Genomic DNA, 21309 nt, shown 5'->3' with positions numbered 1-21309 from the left:
TGGCAGGACAAGTAGTCACATACTTTGTGAAAAGAAGTCAAGGGATGTCATGAAAAGTGAATATATCATCATAGAATTATCAGATTCAGATAGCAGGTCACCTAATTTACGTCTCAAATAATTTTGACCAACTAGTTAAAAAAAACACTTTGGAAAAAAGATTATCTATTACCCAATTTCTTATAAGAAATGTTTGAGGTTCAAAAAATACTTTCATTATACTGAAGGATCTATCAAGGCATGAATAAAAAGAATGTGTGTTAATTGATCTTTCTGGATCTCTAATTGTTTCTTTTTAATACTATTGATCAACTGGCTCAGAAGGTTTGATTGTGCTACAATATATAGATTAGTATAATTTTTAGGCAAGTATTGTAGCATTACCATCATCATTACCAATCACTTTTGATATTCTATACAAGGGGCATGCATAAGAGCACCAACGTGCCTACCATTCCTGTCCTAATATTCCCTTTGATTGTATCCAATTTCATATAGTTATTACATGCTTATGATTATATTTATGCTTATATATCATATAGTTATTTCATGCTTATGCTTATATATACTGTTGTGACAAATAAATAAATAAATAAAAATTTAGAATTAAGGATTGTCATAGTTCACACAGTTAAATCAATTTGATTGGGATCTGTTCAGCTGACCTCTACATATCCACACATACAACTATTCCCAGACCATTTATCTCCCTAGATGTACAGAAGAAAACTACCATAACAATCTTTGAGTCCTTTGAGTTGAATATGGAGAGTCTAAGTTGAAGATAATTTCTCAAAATCATAAAATATTTTGAAAGGTGTCTTTATTGGTCAAATTAGCAAAAAAAACATGTAAACATAACACATACATATACACAAAAAGAAAAGAAAAAAAGTGGGGGGAAATGAAAAAACAAAGAAAAAGAAAATAGAGAGGCTAAATCTTGGGAGAGGCGGGGACCTAGAGTTTTTGAAAGAATGAATTAATCCTTGACCACATGAAATACCGTATATACTCGAATATAAGCCGATCCGAGTATAAGCCGAGGTCCCCAATTTTACCCCAAAAACTGGGGTAAACTGGGGACTCGAGTATAAGCCGAGGGTGGGAAATGAGGCACCTACCGGTTGGGGAAACCCTCCCTCCCTCAGCTGAGAAGGCTGGCGGCTCCCCCGCCCCGCCCTCTCACTGCACCGGCAGGGCTTCAGTCCGGTAAAATGTGAAAAAAAGAAAAAAAAAACTCGAGTATAAGCCGTATATACTCGAGTATAAGCCGAGGGGCTTAAAAAAAAAACAAACTCGAGTATAAGCCGTATAGACCCGAGTATAAGCCGAGGGGACGTTTTTCAGCACAAAAAATGTGCTGAAAAACTCGGCTTATACTCGAGTATATACGGTAATTTTGTTTAGTCTTGTTCTACAATAAAAGTAAAACTAAGGGAAAAAGTTGGAAAATGAGCATATCTCATCCATCCAAATTCTAAAATCAGGTACAATAGAGTCTTCTCATTAAAGTAAAACCACCAACCATTAAATGGAAACATAAAAGCCCAATTTATGGGGGAAGTCACCTACTACTTTAAACATCTCCCATCCAAAATATGCCAAACATCCTCTAGGCCAGGGATCCACAACCCTCAAGCCATAGACCTTTGGGAACTGGGACTTGCAAGTGGTGAGCAAAGTTTCCTTTGCACATGTGTAGGAGCTGATTGTATGTGCAAAATCATCACCTCACCGGTGCCACTGCTGTTGCCATAGAGTCCATAGAACAAAAAAGATTGGAGACCCTGCTCTAACAACAGCAATAGCACTTACTTATATACCACTTCACAGTGCTTTGCAGCCCTCTATAAGCAGTTTACAGAGTTAGCATATTGTCCCCAACAACCTGGGTCCTCATTTTACAACCTTGGAAGGATGGAAGGTTGAGTCTACCCTAAGCCAGTGAGAATCGATCTGCCTAATTGCAGGCAACCGGAAGTCAGCAGAAGTAGCCTGCAGTACTGCACTCTAACCACTGCTCCACCAGGGCTGTGCTCTCTTTTTTAAAATCCTCATTGAATTGAACAGATCTTGAGATTATTAGAGTCCTAACTAAAATAATAGAATCCTGATTTTGGCGAGAAGGATATTCCAGCTGTTGTATACATGGAGTATAAATCCCGATTGAATGTATGGAGGCAATTTTGCTGTGAGAGGCCTCAAACTAAATTTAATCCACTCAGAATTAACATATATTGCTTTGCTGAAAATTCTAATGCAGATCAGGCAGATCAGGCAGATGGGAGAAAGGCTACATCCTTGTGTGTCCTATTCAACTACCTGTTGAACCCTCAATCAACTATCAATCAAAACTAGGTATGCACACCCCTTACCTCTTCTACACCAAACACTGCAGGTCTCAAATGTAAATTAATAAATGCAAGAAGTATTGTAAACAAATTACCTGAATTTATCCTATTGTTAAACAATGGTACATTTGATATTATATTTGTTTGTGAGACATGGCTGAACTCATCCCTCCCTGACTCCATTATTTCAAACAAAGAGTATCAAGTTTTTTGATCAGATCATGAAAACCTCAGACGTGGTGGAGTGGCTATCTTTTACAAAAAATCACTGAACCTAAAAAATATTCAAGTTGCACATAAAATTTCTCTTCCTGAAACTATTGTATGAGACCTGTCCATTAACACCACACTTCGATTCTTACTATGCTACAGAGCCATTGACTATGACATCGCTCATGCAAATATGTTAACCACACTGCTAACATGGGCTACCTCTTGCCCATATCCTCTCATCTTCCTGGGTGACCTAAATCTACCTTGGATAACAAATGAATGTACAACTGAACCAATCCATACTACACTATACAACTCCGTTAGAAACCTCGGTCTTGAACAACTAGTAACTAACAATACAAGACTCAACAACTGCCTTGACCTCATCTTTTGCAATAACACAAACTCAATTTATGGTCTACAAATAAAAGAACCCTTTTCCAACAGTGACCACTGCATGATAGACTTTTGTCTCAATATACGCCCTCACATAAATTGTCATAATAATAGTACTCCTAACTACAATTTCAAAAAAGCCAACTATGACCTTATAAACAACAACCTCTCATCTCTTGATTGGCAAAATCTGTTCTCAACCTGTATCACTGCTGAAGACCACTATAGAGTTTACCTAATTGAAATCAATAGAATCATCAAACTATACATACCACAAATCACCACCAAAATTAAAAAAAAAAACAAATTACCCATATTAATAAAAAAGCTTCAATCCAAAAAAAAAAAAAATCCCTCTGGAGAAGAAACAAAAAGGGCTATGTAGCAAACTTCAAAAAACACTAAAGAAATATTTGCAACCAAATAAAAACTGAATGCACCATTTACCACACCAAGCAAGAATACCTTCTGCACACAAATTCCAATCGTGCTTTTTATAATTTTGTGAACAATAAACTTAAAGAATCAAGATCCATCCCACCACTAAAAGAATCTAACGGCAAAGAATGTAATGATGAAACAGTTAAAGCAAACCTCTTTAACACATTATTTGGCTCAGTCTTTGTTAACAGTGATGGCTCATATCCGACATTCCCCAATCGTACCAATAATGAGTACAACTTAACACATATAGACTTCACAGAAGATAACGTTGAAAAAGCTCTTCACAAACTGAAACCATCTTTATCTATTGGGCCTGATGGACTATGTGCATACTTCTTAAAAAAACTTTCCACTAATATAGCAGAACCCCTAAGCATAATCTTTAATAAAGCTTTCATGACTAGTTCCCTTCCCAAACTTTGGTCTCTAGCCACAGTCATCCCTATCTTCAAAAAAGGAGATCCCAGCCTAGTTGAAAATTACAGACCAATCTCTCTATGCTGTGTCACCTGCAAAGTAATGGAATCTATCATCAACCAATCCATTACCCTCCACTTAGAAACAAACAACCTACTCTCTAATAAACAATTTGGTTTCAGAAAAAAATTATCATGTAACTTCACTGCAAAAACATATGGACTACTAATCTTGATCAAGGCAAAGCAATAGATGCAATCTACATAGACTTCTGCAAAGCTTTTGACTCAGTAGTACTTCTCCTAAAACTTCTCCTAAAATTAAAATCCTACGGCATTTCAGGACTTCTTCACAATTGGATAACTGCTTCCTGTCAACCAGACAATAAGTGGTCAAAATTGGCAATGCTCTATCAAATCCTGTTCCTGCCAAAAGTGGCGTTCCTAAAGGCAGCGTTCTTGGACCAACGCTCTTCATACTATATATAAATGATCTCAGTGACCATATCTCAAGTTATTGTGTTCTCTTTACTGATAATGTCAAACTATTTAACACCACCAACAATACTACTATCCTTCAAAGAGACCTTGATTTTGTATCCGATTGGTCTAAAACTTGGCAACTCCAAATCTCAACTAGCAAATGCTCAGTCTGACATATTGGGAAAAAAGAACTCTAACAATAAGTACAAGCTTGATGGACATTATCTTATAGATGACCCCCACCCTGTTAAAGACCTTGGAGTTTTCATATCAAATGACCTAAGTGCCAAATCCCACTGCAACTACATAGCAAAAAGGCTCTAAGAGTTGTAAACCTAATTTTACGCAGCTTTTTTTCCAAAAACTCCAAACTACTAACCAGAGCATACAAAACATTTGCTAGACCTATTCTTGAATACAGCTCATCTGTCTGGAACCCATACCACATCTCTGACATTAATACAAGTGAACGCGTCCAGAAATATTTTACAAAAAGAGTTCTCCACTCCTCCGAAAACAACAAAATACTTTATACCACCAGACTTGAAATCCTGGGATTAGAAAACTTAGAACTCCACCGACTCCGACAAGACCTGTGTTTAACACACAGAATCATCTGTTGCAATGCCCTTCCTGTTAAAGACTACTTCAGCTTCAATCGCAATAATACAAGAGCAAACAATAGATTTAAACTTAATGTTAACCGCTTCAATCTTGATTGCAGAAAATATTACTTTTATAACAGAGTTGTTAATGGTTAGAACACACTACCTGACTCTGTGGTCTCTTCTCAAAATCCCAAAAGCTTCAACCAAAAACTATCTACTATTGACCTCACCCAATTCCTAAGAGGACTATAAGGGGCGTGCATAAGAGCACAAACGTGCCTACCATTCCTGTCCTATTGTCTCCTTTCATTATATCAAAGTAATATAGTTGTTGCATACTTTTGCTCATATATATGCTTATATGATATGTTGTTGTTTTATGTTGATGTTTGTGCATACTGTTGTGACAAAATAAAAAAAAATTATCTCTAAAAATTCAGGAAGTGTGGAAATTTTCCTGAAAGTACATTGAAGGAAATACAGTTGGTGTGCTGGATAAAATGGATTTGCCTTAGGCTGATTTATCTGATTCAGTGAAGCAATACACAGTTTTGAATACTTCGAAGACAACTGAATTGTCTTGCAAAGGGATAGCTCTAGTTTGAATGCCAAGACCTAGTGTCCAATTATAGAAAGTGTTTCTTGATTGCTTATTTGTAGCCTATGACTATCATTGAGTGTTCTAAGTGTTGTACCTTGATGAAGATATCTTTTCTTTTATGTTACACTGAGAGCCTATGCACCAAGACAAATTCCTTGTGTGTCCAATCACACGTGGCCAATAAAAATTCTATTCTATTCTATGAATGTATAATGTTTCCTATCTAATTAATTTCCCCATACCAACACTCTCCCATTGGGGAGAAGGTCTAAAACTTGCCATTTGGACTTTAGACACACATTTGGACACCCCATTTGGACATCACAAGGGGTTATTAGATGGAAATTCTTTCTTTCTTTCTTTCTTTATTTATTTATTTTGTCATAACAATATATGTAGGTATCATACAAAAAGATTATTTAATATATAAACACATATATGAGTAAATATAAGGAGGTATAAGCACATATGTATATAGGAAGAAGAAAAGAAAAACAATAGGACAGGAATGGTAGGCACGTTTGTGCGCTTATGCACGCCCCTTATGGTCCTCTTAGGAATGGGGTGAGGTCAATAGTAGAGAGTTTTTGGTTAAAGCTTTTAGGATTATGAGAAGAGACCACAGAGTCAGGTAAAGTATTCCAAGCACTGATGATTCTGTTACAAAAGTCATATTTTCTGCAATCTAGATTAAAGCGGTTGACATTAAGTTTAAATCTATTGGTTGCTCTAGTATTATTGCAATTGAAGCTGAAGTAGTCTTTAACAGGAAGGACATTACAATAGATGATTCTGTGAGTTAAACTTAGGTCTTGTCGAAGGCGACGGAGTTCCAAGTTTTCTAAGCCTAGGATTTCAAGTCTAGTGAGATAAGGTATTTTGTTATTTTCAGAGGAATGGAGAACTCTTCTTGTAAAATATTTCTGGACACGTTCAATTGTATTGATGTCAGAGATGTGGTGAGGGTTCCAAACAGGCGAACTGTATTCTAGAATTGGTCTAGCAAATGTTTTATATGCTCTGGTTAGTAGTGTGGTGTTTTTGGAAAAGAAGCTACGCAAGATTAGGTTTACAACTCTTAGAGCTTTTTTTGCTATGTAGTTGCAGTGGGCTTTGGCACTTAGATTATTTGACATGAAAACTCCAAGGTCTTTAACGGGATGGGGGTCATCTGTATGGTAATGTCCATCTAGTATGTACTTAGTGTTTGGGTTCTTTTTTCCTATATGTAAGATTGAGCATTTGCTGGTTGAGATTTGGAGTTGCCAAGTTTTAGACCAAGCAGTTAGGTGATCAAGGTCTTTTTGAATGATAGATGTATTGTCTGTGGTGTTAAATAGTTTATCCATATGTGTGTTTCTCTTCTTCTCTCTTTTCATTGGAAAAGTTCCCATAAGTGATTGAGACAAACTTCAAGGTTATAGTCTCACTAGGTTTATAGCTTCTCTGAATCATCAATACATGATGGTTCACGATCTATGAAACCCTAGTGAGGAAAAGCGTCTATGACAATTTGCCACAGCCAACTCACCATGGCCAGCTCATCACAGTCAACTTCCATGGCCAACTCACTACAGGACAACTTGCCATGGCCAACTCACCATGGGACAATTTACTGTGGGTCAAGAGTGACACTAATATCAAAGAAATGGTGGATTAGAATCATTAAAAAAAGAATGCAAAAGGAGGAACAGAATGAAACATGAATGAAAAAATTAAAATATTTTTTTTAAATTTTTGAATAATTAAATTTAATTATTAAATTGTTTTGTGGCAAATTATCCTACAGAAAGTTGGCCATGGTGAGTAGTCCCACAGTGAGTTGGCCATGGCAAATTGGCCATGGCAAGTTGATCACAGCAAGTTGGCTGTGACAAGTTATCCCATTCTGTGAGAAAAATGCCATGAGGCATTTCAGCCATCACTGAGCTGACAGATGTGTAGTAAGAACAGGCTTTATGTTATCTCAATAATAGCTTTGTAGATCTATGAGATACTCTATGTTTCAAGTGAGGAAATGATTTTGGCCTTTCCACTTCAACTACTTTTAGAAAGGTCAGAGTTCTTTCTTCCTTCTTCTCATTTCCCCAAATAGAAGACAGTCTTTCAAGAGATAGGCTTTCTATTGAAACAGTTAACTATCTTAATGAACTTTATTTTTTCCACTTGGACCTTAATAAAAAGGTAAAGGTTCCCCTCGCACCTATGTGCTAGTCATTCTGGACTCTAGGGGGCGGTGCTCATCTCCATTTCAAAGCCGAAGAGCCAGCGCTGTCCGAAGATGTCTCCATGGTCAGATGGCCAGCATGACTCAACACCAAAGGCACATGGAATGCTGTTACTTCCCACCAAAGGTGATCCCTATTTTTCTACTTGCATTTTCTACGTGCTTTCTAACTGCTAGCTTGGCAGAAGCTGAGACAAGGAACGGGAGCTCACCCCATTACGCAGCACTAGGGATTCGAACCACTGAACTGCCAACCTTTCTATCAACAAGTTCAGCGTCTTAGCCACTGAGCCATTGCGTCCCTTCTGGACCTTAATAATGTATCCCTAAATACAATTAAGGGGCTTGGTTCGAATCAAACATGTATGGTCTGTTAAAGACAGAGCCCAAATGAATGAAATGGAGCATATTATAACTAAGATTAGCAACAAAATTGCTTATATAACCTCATAATCATACCTCATAATATTTATATTATATTCTTTTCTTTTCTTCTTCTCAAGAAAAACTGAGAATTTCTCTAAGCTGAGCATTATGTTGCTACTATCCACTATTCTGATATTCTGTTTGAGTTTCTGCAATAGTTTCAGAATTTCCAACTGAATGGGCAAGATAGGAACAATACCACACAAAGGAGTGGGGTGTGATATGCTAAGAAGAGCTGGAAAGCAATTGTGGATTGCAAATGGTCTACAAAACCTCCATATCTTCAATTTGTTCTAACAAAATGAAATTCAGTGATGAGAAAAGTAAGGTTTTAGGCAATAAAAACCAAATGTGCAGCTATAGAATAGGTGAAACTTGGTTCAATAGCATTAACTGTGAGATGGATCTTGGATTCCTAGTGGACAACCACTTAAACATGAGCTAGCACTGTGCTGCAGCTGCCAAAAAAGCCAATGCAAGTCTAGGCTCCATTAACTGAGGGATAGAATCAAGATTACATGAAGTGTTAGTACTGCTTTATCACCTTGGTAAAACCATACCTGGAATATTGCACCAGTTTTGGTCACCATGATATAAAAGGCATGTTGAGATTTTGGAAAGAATGCAGTTAAGAGAACAAATATGTTTAGGCTAAAGACTGGAGGCTAAAAGACATGAACAGTTGCAGGAATTGGGTATGTCTAATCCAGTGAAAAGAAGGGCTGGGGTGACATGATAGCAGTGCTCCAATATTTGAAGGGCTGCCGCAAAGAAGATGGGGTCAAAATATTCTCCAAAGCACCAGAAGGAAGGACAAAACGCAACGGATGGAAACTAATCAAGGAGAGAACCAACCTAGAGGTTGGAGAAATTTCTCTAAGGAGAAATTTCCTGACAGTGAGAACAACCAGTGGAACTGCTTGCCTTCAGAAGTTGTGGCTGCTCCAATCCTGGAAGTTTTTAAGAAGAGATTGGACCATTTGTCTGAAATGGTATAGGGTCTCCTGAATGGGAGGTGGAACTAGAATATTTCCATCGTCCTCTCCAATTCTGTTCTGTTGGAGAATTCTGACATTGCAAAAACCAGAATTTTGCCACAGGCTGGGGAACTCTTGGGTTGAACCAGGTTACCCTCTGCCTTTAAGGTGAATGGAATGAGGAAAATGAAGACATGTTTTCACAGAAGAATTGATAGTCTCATTTGACATCCTTTCTCAAGGATACAAAGTCAAAGCAATGGTTTCAGCTGTGTGTTCATTCTGAAATAAATCACCATGCCCTTTCTTCAGTGACCCTAATGATAGAGTTCACAAGCCACTTCCTACAACTTTGGCCTTCATTTACACAAAAGTGAAAAGGACAGACCAGGATTTCCTTGAAGGACTCAGGTCATTGATGTTGCCCCACCTCTGTCTTAGGCTCTATAAAACCTTCGCTCAGAAAGCAAGAGGGTATCAGAAAGATCCAGCTTGACTCTCCACCACTTCTGACCATTCAGAACGAGAAGACTATCCCAAGGTAAGCTGCTAAAGAAATAAGATTCTTACTAAAAGGGCTTCTTCTCAGGCTATAGAAAGTGTAGAAGGACTTGTTGTCAAAGGCTTTCAAGCAAAGTAATGAAAGCTGGGGATGAGCAAGGATTTCTGGGAAGATTTAAATAGGGGAAACACAGTTTAGGCCATTGCTGTCAACCCTCATTAATTGATAACATTGGAGAATCACAGTGTAAATTATAAAAAGGTAAAGTTGAACAATTCTCCTTGAAGAACAGTCAGATTTTTTTTCTTGGGATCAGTGTAAAACTGATTTCCTGCTGTCTTCTTCTTTTAACCTTCTTGTTTAGGAAACTTATTGCCCTCCTCTTCTTTCAAACTATTAACCTGGCTAGCTTTTCCATATCAGACAAGATCAAGTAGAACATTCCATCAAAACTCATCCTGGCTTTCAGAGAAGTGGTCCACCACTATCTTCTTCCAGACGTTTCTTTGACTTTTCAGTCTCGCATACTATCCTGAAATTTCCTGATAGCTCCCATTCAAAAACTAGCCAGGTATTATCTTGCTTAGCTTTTTATGACCAACCAAGGTTGTCAACAAAGGTTATCAAGATCCAAGGTGATATAGTGGTTAGAGTGCAGCACTGCAGGCTAATTCAGCTGACTGCTAGCTGCAGTTTGGCAGTTCAGATCGCACCAGCTCAAGGTAGGCTCATCCTTCCACCCTTCCGAAGTTGGTAAAATGAAGACCCAGATTGTTGGGGGCAAATATGCTGACTCTGTAAACTGCTTAGAGAGGGCTGTAGAAAGCACTATGAAGCAGTATATAAGCCTGAATGCTATTGTTCAATTATTGACAATCTCTGTCTACGTAATTTTCATTTAATATTAATATAAACAAAATGAAATCCTGATTTATTTATTTATTTATTTATTTATTTATTTATTTATTTATTTATTTATTTATTTATTTATTTATTTATAGGACATGTAGCCACCTATCTCATACAAAAACTCAGTTCTGTCCTAGTGCCACTCACAACTATTAAAACGAGGCCATTTTTGAGCCTCTCAAATGGCAAATCTGATCCTCAGAGGTGTTTTATTTCTTTGTTTTATCAGCGCTCATGATTAATTTATGCCCCACTGATTTCAATGGACCCGATGAAAAAGTCATTATATTTAGTTCCAATCTTTTACAAAAAATAGCTGTTATGGCAGTCAAGGAAGAAGAGAGCAGGAGAAGAAATTAAACTTAAGGGAGAAATGCATGCTTTCTTTCTAAATTTGGGCCAATGCATGGCAGAAAACAGATTTCTTGTATTTCGTATTACTTTCTGTCTTTGAAGGTCAGCCAAACAATGGGTCTCCTTGCCTACTTCAGCCTTTGTTTCCTTGGCATCTTCTTCACTAGTCCTTTCCTTCAAGGTGAGTTTCTTTGACAAATTTCAATGGGAATACATCATTGGTTTTCAACCCCCTGCACCATTTTTCAAAAATAAAGGAAACAAAAGTTGTTTTGATACCTTAGAGTATAAGGGACTCATTAATATCAAAATGATAATAACCACATAATGAAATATCTCTAACCTTTCCTTTCACACTTGGGTTCTTCTTGAATTCTCCTAGTTGGCCATAGGGTGAACAAAATGTTGAATTAAACAACACAACCTAGCAAGATTCGGCCATCTAATTCTGTGAAGGATTAACTTTCCATGCAGGATCCAAAAAGATCTCAATAGACTTGAACAATGGGCCCTATTCAACAATATGCAATTTAATGTGAAGGAAAGCAAAATTTTACACCTAGGCAGGAAAAATCAAAGGTATAAGTACAGATTAGGTGAAACCTGGCTCAAAAATAGTAACTGAGAGGGGGACCTTAGAGTCCTAGTGGACAATCACTTAAGCATGAGAGAGTAGTGTGCTGCAGCAGCAGCCAAAAATCCTAATACAATCCTTGGTTGTATAAACATAGGCATAGAATCAAAATCACATGCTGTATTAGTACCACTTTATGAAATCTTAGTAAGACCACACCTGGAATACTGCATCCAGTTTTGGTCACCACATTACAAAAAAAGATGTTGAGACTTTGGAAAAAGTGCAAAGAAGAGCAATTAAGATTATTAAAAGCCTGGAGACAAAAACATATGAAGAACAGTTGCAGGAATTGGGTATGGCTATTTTAGAGAAAAGAAGAACTAGAACCAGAAGGTAAGACTAGAAACAATGGATGGAAACTATCCATTGAGAGAAGCCACCTCGAATAAGGAGAAACTTCCTAATAATGAGGACAATTAACCAGTGGAATAGCTTGCCTCTGAAGCTGTAGATGCTTCATCACTAAAGGTTTTTAAGAAGAGATTGGACAGCCATTTGTCTGAAATGGTATAACGATTCCTACTTGAGCCAGGGGTTAAATTAGAAGACCTCCAATGTCCCTTCCAGGTCTATTCTGATATAAGAAAGAAGTTTCTTTTGTTCCCAGGATTCTATGTAGATAACATATTGTCCTATCTTCTAATCTTCTTTTTCACTGCCCTCTTTCAATGCAGTGGAAGCTGACACCTGTGCCAGGGAGTGGCTGCAAAATCAAGGAAACTGCTATGCATATTTTGATCAGAAGTTGACATGGCATGAAGCTGAGGTAGGAAACATTTCTCCCAATCAACATCTTCTGTAATAAATATCTACAGATTTAGGAAAAATATTGTAGGGTGATAGCTAGATTGGGTTTATCTGTGATATAGAAGAGCCACAGTAAGTACCCTGTTTCCCCAAAAATAAGACATCCCCTGATAATAAGCCCAATCGGGCTTTTGAGCATAAGCACTAAAATAAACCCCCTCCAAAAAAATCCCCCCCCAAAATATTAAACTACATGCGTAGCTGGTCCCCACCATTTCCTCTGGTTAAGGTTAGGGAGACAGAGCTGGAAATCTGGTAACCAGCAAGAGGACCCCCATCTTACTCCATGCACCCCAAAATAATAAGACCCCCCTCAAAAAAGTAAGGCCAAGCACTTATTTCAGGGTTCAAAAAAAATATAAGAGAGGGTCTTATTTTCAAGGAAACATGGTATTTATTTATTTATTTATTTATTATTTACATTTGTATACCGCCCTTCTCCCGAAGGACTCAGGGCGGTTCACAGCCAAATAAAAATACAATACAATAAATACAGATTAAAAAATATAATTAAAAAACTTATTAAAATTGGCCAGAATTAAAATTAGGAACTAAAAACCCATTAAAATCCATTAAGACACATTAAAACACTACCCCAGTCCAGCGCAGATGAATAAATAGGTTTTAAGCTCGCGGCGAAAGGTTCGGAGGTCCGGAAGTTGACGAAGTCCTGGGGGGAGTTCGTTCCAGAGGGCAGGAGCCCCCACAGAGAAGGCCCTTCCCCTGGGTGTCGCCAGACGACACTGTCGCGCCGATGGCACCCTGAGGAGCCCCTCTCTGTGAGAGCGCACGGGTCGGTGAGAGGTATCCGGTAGCAGCAGGCGGTCCCGTAAGTATCCCGGCCCTATGCCATGGAGCGCTTTAAAGACATTCACCAACACCTTGAAGCGCACCCGGAAGGCCACAGGTAGCCAGTGCAGCCGGCGCAGGATAGGTGTCACTCGGGAGCCACGAGGCTCCTCAATCACCCGCGCCGCTGCATTCTGGACTAACTGTAGCCTCCGGATGCCCCTCAAGGGGAGCCCCATGTAGAGAGCATTGCAGTAGTCCAGACGAGACGTCACAAGGGCGTGAGTGACTGTGCACAAGGCATCCCGGTCTAGAAAGGGGCGCAACTGGCGCACCAGGCGAACCTGGTGGAAAGCTCTCCTGGAGACGGCCGTCAAGTGGTCTTCAAAAGACAGCCGTTCATCCAGGAGAACGCCCAAATTGCGCACCCTCTCCATCGGCGCCAATGACTCGCTCCCGACAGTCAGCCGCGGACTCAGCTGGCTGTACCGGGATGCCGGCATCCACAGCCACTCCGTCTTGGAGGGATTGAGCTTGAGCCTGTTCCTCCCCATCCAGACCCGTACGGCCTCCAGACACCGGGACAGCACTTCGACGGCTTCATTGGGGTGGGCCGGTGTGGAAAAGTACAGCTGGGTATCATCAGCGTACAGCTGGTACCTCACACCGAAGCCACTGATGATCTCACCCAGCGGCTTCATATAGATGTTGAACAGAAGGGGCGAGAGAATCGACCCCTGCGGCACCCCACAAGTGAGGCGCGCGGGTGACCTCTGCCCCGTCACCCCCGTCTGCACCCGGTCGGAGAGATAGGAGGAGAACCACCGATAAACGGTGCCTCCCACTCCCAATCCCCCCAACCGGCGCAGCAGGATACCATGGTCGATGGTATCAAAAGCCGCTGAGAGGTCTAATAGGACCAGGGCAGAGGAATAACCCCTATCCCTGGCCCTCCAGAGATCATCCACCAACGCGACCAAAGCCGTCTCAGTGCTGTAACCGGCCGGAAGCCGGACTGGAACGGGTCCAGATAGACAGTTTCCTCCAGGTGAAGGGGAACTGATATGCCACCATACTCTCTACAACCTTCGCGCGGCGGGTTGGAGACTGGACGATAATTACCTAAAACAGCGGGTCCAGGAAGGCTTCTTGAGGAGGGCCTCACCACCGCCTCTTTCAAGGCGGCCGGAAAGACTCCTCCAACAAAGAAGCACTCGTAATCCCTGGAGCCAGCCTCGTGTCACCTCCTGAGTGGCCAGCACCAGCCAGGAGGGGCACGGGTCCAGTAAACATGTGGTGGCATTCAATCTACCCAGCAACCTGTCCATGTCCTCGGGAGTCACAGGGTCAAACTCATCCCATACAACATCACCAAGACCGCCCTCAGACGTCTCGTCCGAATCGCTGCAATCTCGGTCCAGACCGTCCTTCAGCTGAACGATTTTATCGTATAGATAACCGTTAAACTCCTCAGCACGTCCCTGTAACGGGTCATCCCGCTCCCCCTGGTGAAGAAGGGAGCGGGTCACTCGGAACAGGGCAGCTGGGCGGTTATCTGCCGACGCAATGAGGGAGGAGGCGTAGCAACGCCTCGCATCCCTCAGTGCCACTAGGTAGGTCCTAGTATAGGATCTAACTAGTGTCCGATCAGCCTCTGAACGGCTGGACCTCCAGGAACTCTCTAGGCGTCTTCTCCGGCGTTTCATCCCCCTCAGCTCCTCGGAGAACCAAGGAGCCGGTTGGGACCTACGCCGGGTCAGAGGCCGCAAAGGCACGACACGGTCTAAAGCCCCGGCCGCAGCCCGTTCCCAGGCTGCAGCCAGTTCCTCTGCCGTGCCGTGAGCCAGATCCTCAGGAAGTGGCCCAAGCTCCGTCCGGAACCTCTCTGGGTCCATCAGGCGCCTGGGACGGTACCAACGTAATGGTTCCGTCTCCCTGCGGTGTTGGATAGCGGTCAGAAAGTCCAGGCGAAGGAGAGAGTGATCTGACCATGACAAAGGTTCAATGACTATTTCCTTTAAGTCCAGATCTCTCGACCACTGACCAGAGACAAAAATCAGGTCCAGTGTGCCACCCCCGATGTGAGTGGGGCCATCCACTACTTGAGTCAGGTCCAAGGCCGTCATGGAGGCCAAGAACTCCCGAGCTACCGTCGATGACGAGCCGGCAGATGGCAGGTTAAAGTCCCCCATGACTAAAAGTCTGGGGGTCTCCACCGCCACCCCGGCAAGCACCTCTAGGAGCTCGGAGCTCACGCAGCAAGGAGCCAGGTACGCGACCAGCAAGCCCATCTGACATCTATGACCCCACCTCACAAAGAGGGATTCACACCCGGATATCTGAGGTACAGTGGTCTCCCTCGGCTCTAAACTCTCTTTAATCACAACCGCCACCCCTCCACCCCTACCCTGGGCCCTCGGCTGATGGAATGCACGGAAACCCGGTGGGCACATCTCAACCAGGGGTACACCCCCTTCATTGCCCAACCAGGTCTCCGTAACGCCTATAATATCCGCGGCACCCCCCTGAATTAGATCATGTATTAGGGGGGCCTTATTGGCCACGGACCGTGCGTTGCATAACATCAGATGGAGGCCCAGGTCCTGAGGGTCCTGACCATCCGGGGAACGGGTAAAGTTAGGGGGATCGGGGCACGCGATCGCCTGCATACATCGAACACGTGACCCCCTATATCGATACAATCCCCCCCTTCCGCCATATCTGCCCCTCCCACTTACCGTGCCAATAGACTCACCCTCACACAAAGGAACACCCTCCCCCCCCATAACCTCCGAACCCATTTGATAATCGCCACGAGCATGCGCTGGAACTGGTTTCCCTCCCGACGGGCTACCCCCATCACCCGCCCTACCCCTCCCACCCCTTAAAAATGCCCTGTCTAAAAACCCCCAAAGGCTCTTTCTTCTCGCATGCCACCTCTGTGGGTCCCAAGACCCGTCATTGAGGCCGGCCCTTGGTAGCGATACGGGCCATTCCTGCGAGGCGGGGGCACCTGGCAGGCGCAAGAGTTCACGTGCAGTGTAGCGCATAGGAAAGTGCGAATCGGCGAGGGATGCTAAGGTGGTAAAATCCCAAAGTAATAGAAATGGTGAGTCTTCTAGCGGGAGTCCAGTTGGTCAAAGGACAGATGGAGCAGGAACCGGATAGCGATAACAGAACAGGAACAGACAGGCCGACAGTCTCCATAGCATGCCTATGGGAAGCAGTTCTACAGATCTTAATCAGGTAGACGTGGCTAGCGGTCAGCCCAAGTCCCGAGACCAGTCCAAGCTAGTCCAATCCAGTCCAATCCACTCCATCCCGCTGATGGAAATGCATGACCGCCCAGTTTAGATGATCCATGGTCCGGGATAGGGATAGAGGGGAGCGGAAAAAATGGAGCAAGCCAGGCCATAAGGCCACAAAGGAAAATACGATGAAGCAAGCAGGCCACCAAGGGCCATTCGATGACACATGATGGAAAGCTGCGACCAAACAGGCCACCAGAGGGGACAAACCTCAGCCATGGTTCCGGCCTCCTCTCCCACCGAGGCATTACCACACCCATCCTCGGTGGGGCTGCCTAATACAGGGCGCCGTTGGACAGGCACCCCGCGGTCCACACAGCCCCGCCGGGCCCAACCAGCACCGATGGAACTGGCGCCGATGGAACTGGCGCCGAAGGAGCCGGCAAGCCCACCGACAGGCAAAAACGGGCCGGGATTCGCGCCAGCCGAAACCAGGCTGAATCCACACCCCGAAGCCGTCGGAGCCAGGCCGGAATCACCGACGATCTCACGCCGCTGAAATTCGGCCAAGATCGCCGGGGTCGCCGCTGGAAAGGGCTCCGCTAGGCCGGGCTCGCCGCTGGACCACTGGACCGCTGGGCAGGGCTCCGCTGGGCAGGACTCGCCGCTGGGCCGCTGGACAGGGCTCCGCTGAGCAGGGCTCGCCACTGGGCCGCTGGGCGGACCTCCGCTAAGTAGGGCTCGCCGCTGGGCAGGGCTCCGCTCCGCTGGGCAGGGCTCCGTAAAACGAGGCAGGGCTGCTCCGCTGGGCAAGGCAGGGCCAGAACCGAGGCCGAGGCCGGAGCCTGCAACAAACAGCAGGCCTCCCTCGCCTCCCTCGCATCTCCGCTTCCTCCAAAATGGCCGCCCCCTTCCGGACCGCCACTCCGTCCCTCGGCCCGTTCTCGGCTGTCGCATGACCGAGAGGCCACAAACCTCTCCAGCGGCAGCCAGACCGATCGAACCACACGCCGAGGGACCGGAGCAGCCTGGTAAGTCAGCCTAAAGCCTCCATTTCAAGGGAAAGCCGCCATCGCCGATTCGGGCTCCTCTAGGTCGCTACCATTCTCGCGCATGCGCAGAGCCGATATATGGTAATATATCTCACCATCCTATAATTGAAACATCGTATTTTTTGGAGTATAAGATGTACCTTTTTCCCCCAAAAAAGAGGGTGAAAATCTGGATGTGCCTTATATTCTGAATGTGGCCCCGCCCAGCTTCTCAAATGTAAGTTTCAGAGACTGAAAAAAGCATCAGAAATAAAACTTCAGAAACGAAGCTCCCAAACAGAGCTTCAGAAACAAAGCCCCCAAACAGAGTTTCAAAGGCTTTTTTTCTGAAGCTCTGTTTCGGAGATTTCAGAGGCAGAAAAAAAAGCAAAAAAAAAAAAAAAAGCAAGGCACAGAGCTCACAACAAAGGAACCTGTTGCTAAAATTCACCTCTGGGAACAGCTGATTGGGAGTATTCCGGGATGCCAATCCACCTACCAATCAGCTTTTTTCTTATTTTCCTCCCCAAAAACTAAGGTGCGTCTTATACTCTGGTGCGTCTTATACTCTGAAAAATACGGTATATATTCTTTAGAATAGAATAGAATAGAATAGAATAGAATAGAATAGAATAGAATAGAATAGAATAGAATAGAATAGAATTTATTGGCCAAGTGTGATTGGACACACAAGGAATTTGTCTTGGTGCATATGCTCTCAGTGTACATAAAAGAAAAGATACGTTCATCAAGGTACAACATTTACAACACACTTTACCAACACTCTGAATAAAGGTACCCTTGAATTTTGGAAGGAAGCAAGTTTAAGTGCAAATATAGGGTTTGACTAAGTTGATCTGTAATAATAGTATCTCCTAGCAAAACTTAAAATGTCCCTTCAATTCATATTGTTCAAATGATTGACCATGTTTAGAATTTTACAAAGTTCAACATGTGGGAAGTTTCTCAGATCATTGTGTTGTATATCACAGAATATCCCTTTTGGCTTTCTTCAGATTGAGTGCCAGAGCTATGGCCGTGGGGCCCACCTTGCCTCCATCCTTACCAAAGCAGAGATGCTCCTAGTAGCTGAACATATCTCCACTTATCAACGGGAATTCTGTAATGTCTGGATTGGACTCCATGATGTCCGTCAGGTAAGATCAACTGACTTAAATCTGTTTCCATGGATCACTAACAGCAATAACACCATGTTTATTGACTTGTCTTAATCCTGTATATTCCTGCTCCATACTTCGCCGCTAAAATATTCAATACCTCATAATCATAGACTAAAATTACCAGCCAATCTTTAGTTCTCATTCTCTGAGGCACATTTCCTTTCCACAGACTGGGAGGTGGAGATGGGCTGATGAATCCACTTACAATTACAAATCCTGGATGAACTACCAGCCAGACAACTATGGCAACAATGAGCACTGCGTGGAATTGCGACGATCCACAGGTAAACAAACTTCTCAGAAGTTCTCTGAGCTTCTCCAAGAGTTTCCAACTTCTCTCAGCTTATGGGAAATCATCGGTCAGCTGGTCTGTCTATGAAAAAAATGAGCATTGTGTGGAACTGCAATGATCCACTGGTAAGCAAACCTTTCAGTGCAGGACATTTTGACATTCTAAACAACATGGATTTGCAATCAATTGTCAAGTTTGCATCTCATCCTTTTTCAATAGTCTGCCTGAATAGAGAAATTCTTAGGTTTAATTATAGGAGAGAAATGGATGAAAGTCTCAATAAGTCTTTAACAGATTTAACAGAGTTGGAAGGGACCTTATAGGTCATCTAGTCCAACCCCCCGCTCAAGCAAGAGACCCTACACCATTTCTGACAAATAGAAATCCAATCTCTTCTTGAAAGTCTGACGTGATGAAGCTCCCGCAACTTCCAAAGGCAAGCTGTTCCATTGCTTGATTGTTCTCACTGTCAGAAAGTTCTTCCTCATTTCTAGGTTGAACCTCTCCTTGGTCAGTTTCCATCCATTATTCCTTGTCTGGCCTTCAGGTGCTTTGGAAAATAGCTTCACCCACTCCTCTCTGTGGCAGCCCCTCAAATATTGGAACACTGTCTCCCCTGGTCCTTCTCTTCACAAAACTAGCCATGCCCAGTTCCTCTAACCTTTCTTCATATGTTTTAGTCTCCAGTCCCCTAATCATCCTGGTTGCTGTCCTCTGCACTTTTTCTAGAGTCTCAACGTCTTTTCTATAGTGTGCTGACCAATACAGTCATAAATGATTTATAAGGCAGAATTAAACCCAAACTAGTTTTTTTCTTGTCTTTTTACAAAGAAAGATTCATGTAAATGTATTTGTGTGTATTTTGCATGTGTGTTTTCATTTATCTGGACCATTCTTTTTGGGAAAAACTAAAGCACCCCCCAAATAATAATACTTTTCATTTGTATTTTAGGCTTTAAATTATGGAATGACATTCGATGCAACACACGTAATGCCTACATCTGCAAACATGAGTTGTAAAGTTGGCTGATGCTTCTCCCTGTGCTTCTCAGGATGTTGACATGATCGGCTGCTTTCCTTCTAATCTCATCACCTTCTCACATTCCACAGAGATAAAGTTCACTTCCATCCTCTTCAAAACATCAACTCACAAGAACTACCACTTTGTTCACCTCCTTCTTCTGAGCCTTTATTATATCTTGCAATATCAATAAAAAATGTTCTGATGCAAATCCTTTCTGAAGTTTTCATTCTTGGTTCATTTACGCTCCTCTCCACTTAAGAAGATGCAAAGAAGGACAAGAATTCTTCTGTGCCTCTTTCTCAGTTGTGAAGGGGTAGAACCTATGTGTGTTGCTCATTTATCAAAAGGTGTTCCTTTCAAAATTCCCCATTTTGTATACCCTGTTAACAGCATGGGTCTTCTTTTGATCTGGATATCAATGGGTGTCCCACAAGTTTGGACAAGATTTTATTTTAATTTTTTTGTTTCAAGTTTTTTATTTTGTTTTATATATATGCATGAACAGTGTGGCACCTGGATGTCATACATTCTAATACAAATAAAACTAATAAAAATAAAGATAGTTATCACATTCAATCAACTTATACATTTCTAATAATACACATTTATGTTAAGTTATAGTCTGTTATTATTCAATTATTCCATGTTTTCTCTTACTATTACTTTTATTTTTTTATATAAAAGTATAAATACTAATATTCCCCATTTCTCTTATTTCTATATCTTATTCTAATTTTTAATCATGTCACCCTTTATAAAAGCTATTTTCTTTCTGTCCTATCTGATTTCTAGTCATATCACCTACATAAAAAGAAAGAAAAGAGAGAGAAAAAGAAAAGCAAATCAGAACAAGAAATCTTCTATCCATCATCTCTTGTCCGCTTCAATACTTTAATTGCTATGCTTTTTTTTTTTTTTTACTTGACTTCCATATTCTTCTCTTGGGTCTTTATCTCTGTCTGTGTCTATTTCTTGGCTATTCAATCTAGGTATTTCTCCCATCTCCACCCACTTTCACTGTCTAGTTTCCAGAATTTCTGCCCAAGCCCCTATCTCCCTTTCAAAAGTGTCTTCCTGTATCTCCAATTCTCTTTTCAATTTTCTTGATATATTTTCCCCCTGGTTTAATTCATCAGTCACTGTTACCTTCATTGTTATTGTTATTTTATTTTTCTGATAATTGAGTTCTGGCTGATCTTCCTTGCTGCTCTCAGTGCTCTTCTAAGATCAAAGTTCATGAAAATGTTTGCTACATGACCTACATCAACCAGAACAGAGATATGTTTGGAGGATCGACAGTTTGTGTTGTGGAGATGACCATGGAGTTAATTCAAAAAGTGAATAAGAGTGGAACCAATATATAGCTTAACCTGACACCTTTCTGAGTTCC

General features: G+C 42.2%; 1 protein-coding gene across 1 annotated transcript; it reads left to right on the top strand.

The window, feature by feature from the left end:
* Nucleotides 1-11024: 11024 nt before the first annotated feature.
* Nucleotides 11025-19915, top strand: LOC131197743 (C-type lectin Cal-like). Its single transcript, XM_058182185.1, has 5 exons — nucleotides 11025-11091; nucleotides 12222-12313; nucleotides 18439-18579; nucleotides 18773-18887; nucleotides 19848-19915. Exons 1-5 carry the CDS (start codon nucleotides 11025-11027, stop codon nucleotides 19913-19915), a joined length of 483 nt encoding a protein of 160 aa, XP_058038168.1.
* The last annotated feature ends 1394 nt before the right edge of the window (nucleotides 19916-21309 follow it).

Source organism: Ahaetulla prasina, chromosome 4 (assembly GCF_028640845.1).
Source record: "Ahaetulla prasina isolate Xishuangbanna chromosome 4, ASM2864084v1, whole genome shotgun sequence".
Taxonomy (NCBI): Eukaryota; Metazoa; Chordata; class Lepidosauria; order Squamata; family Colubridae; genus Ahaetulla; species Ahaetulla prasina.
Note: the sequence above shows the minus strand (reverse complement) of the source record. Positions and strands in the feature narration are given on the sequence as shown.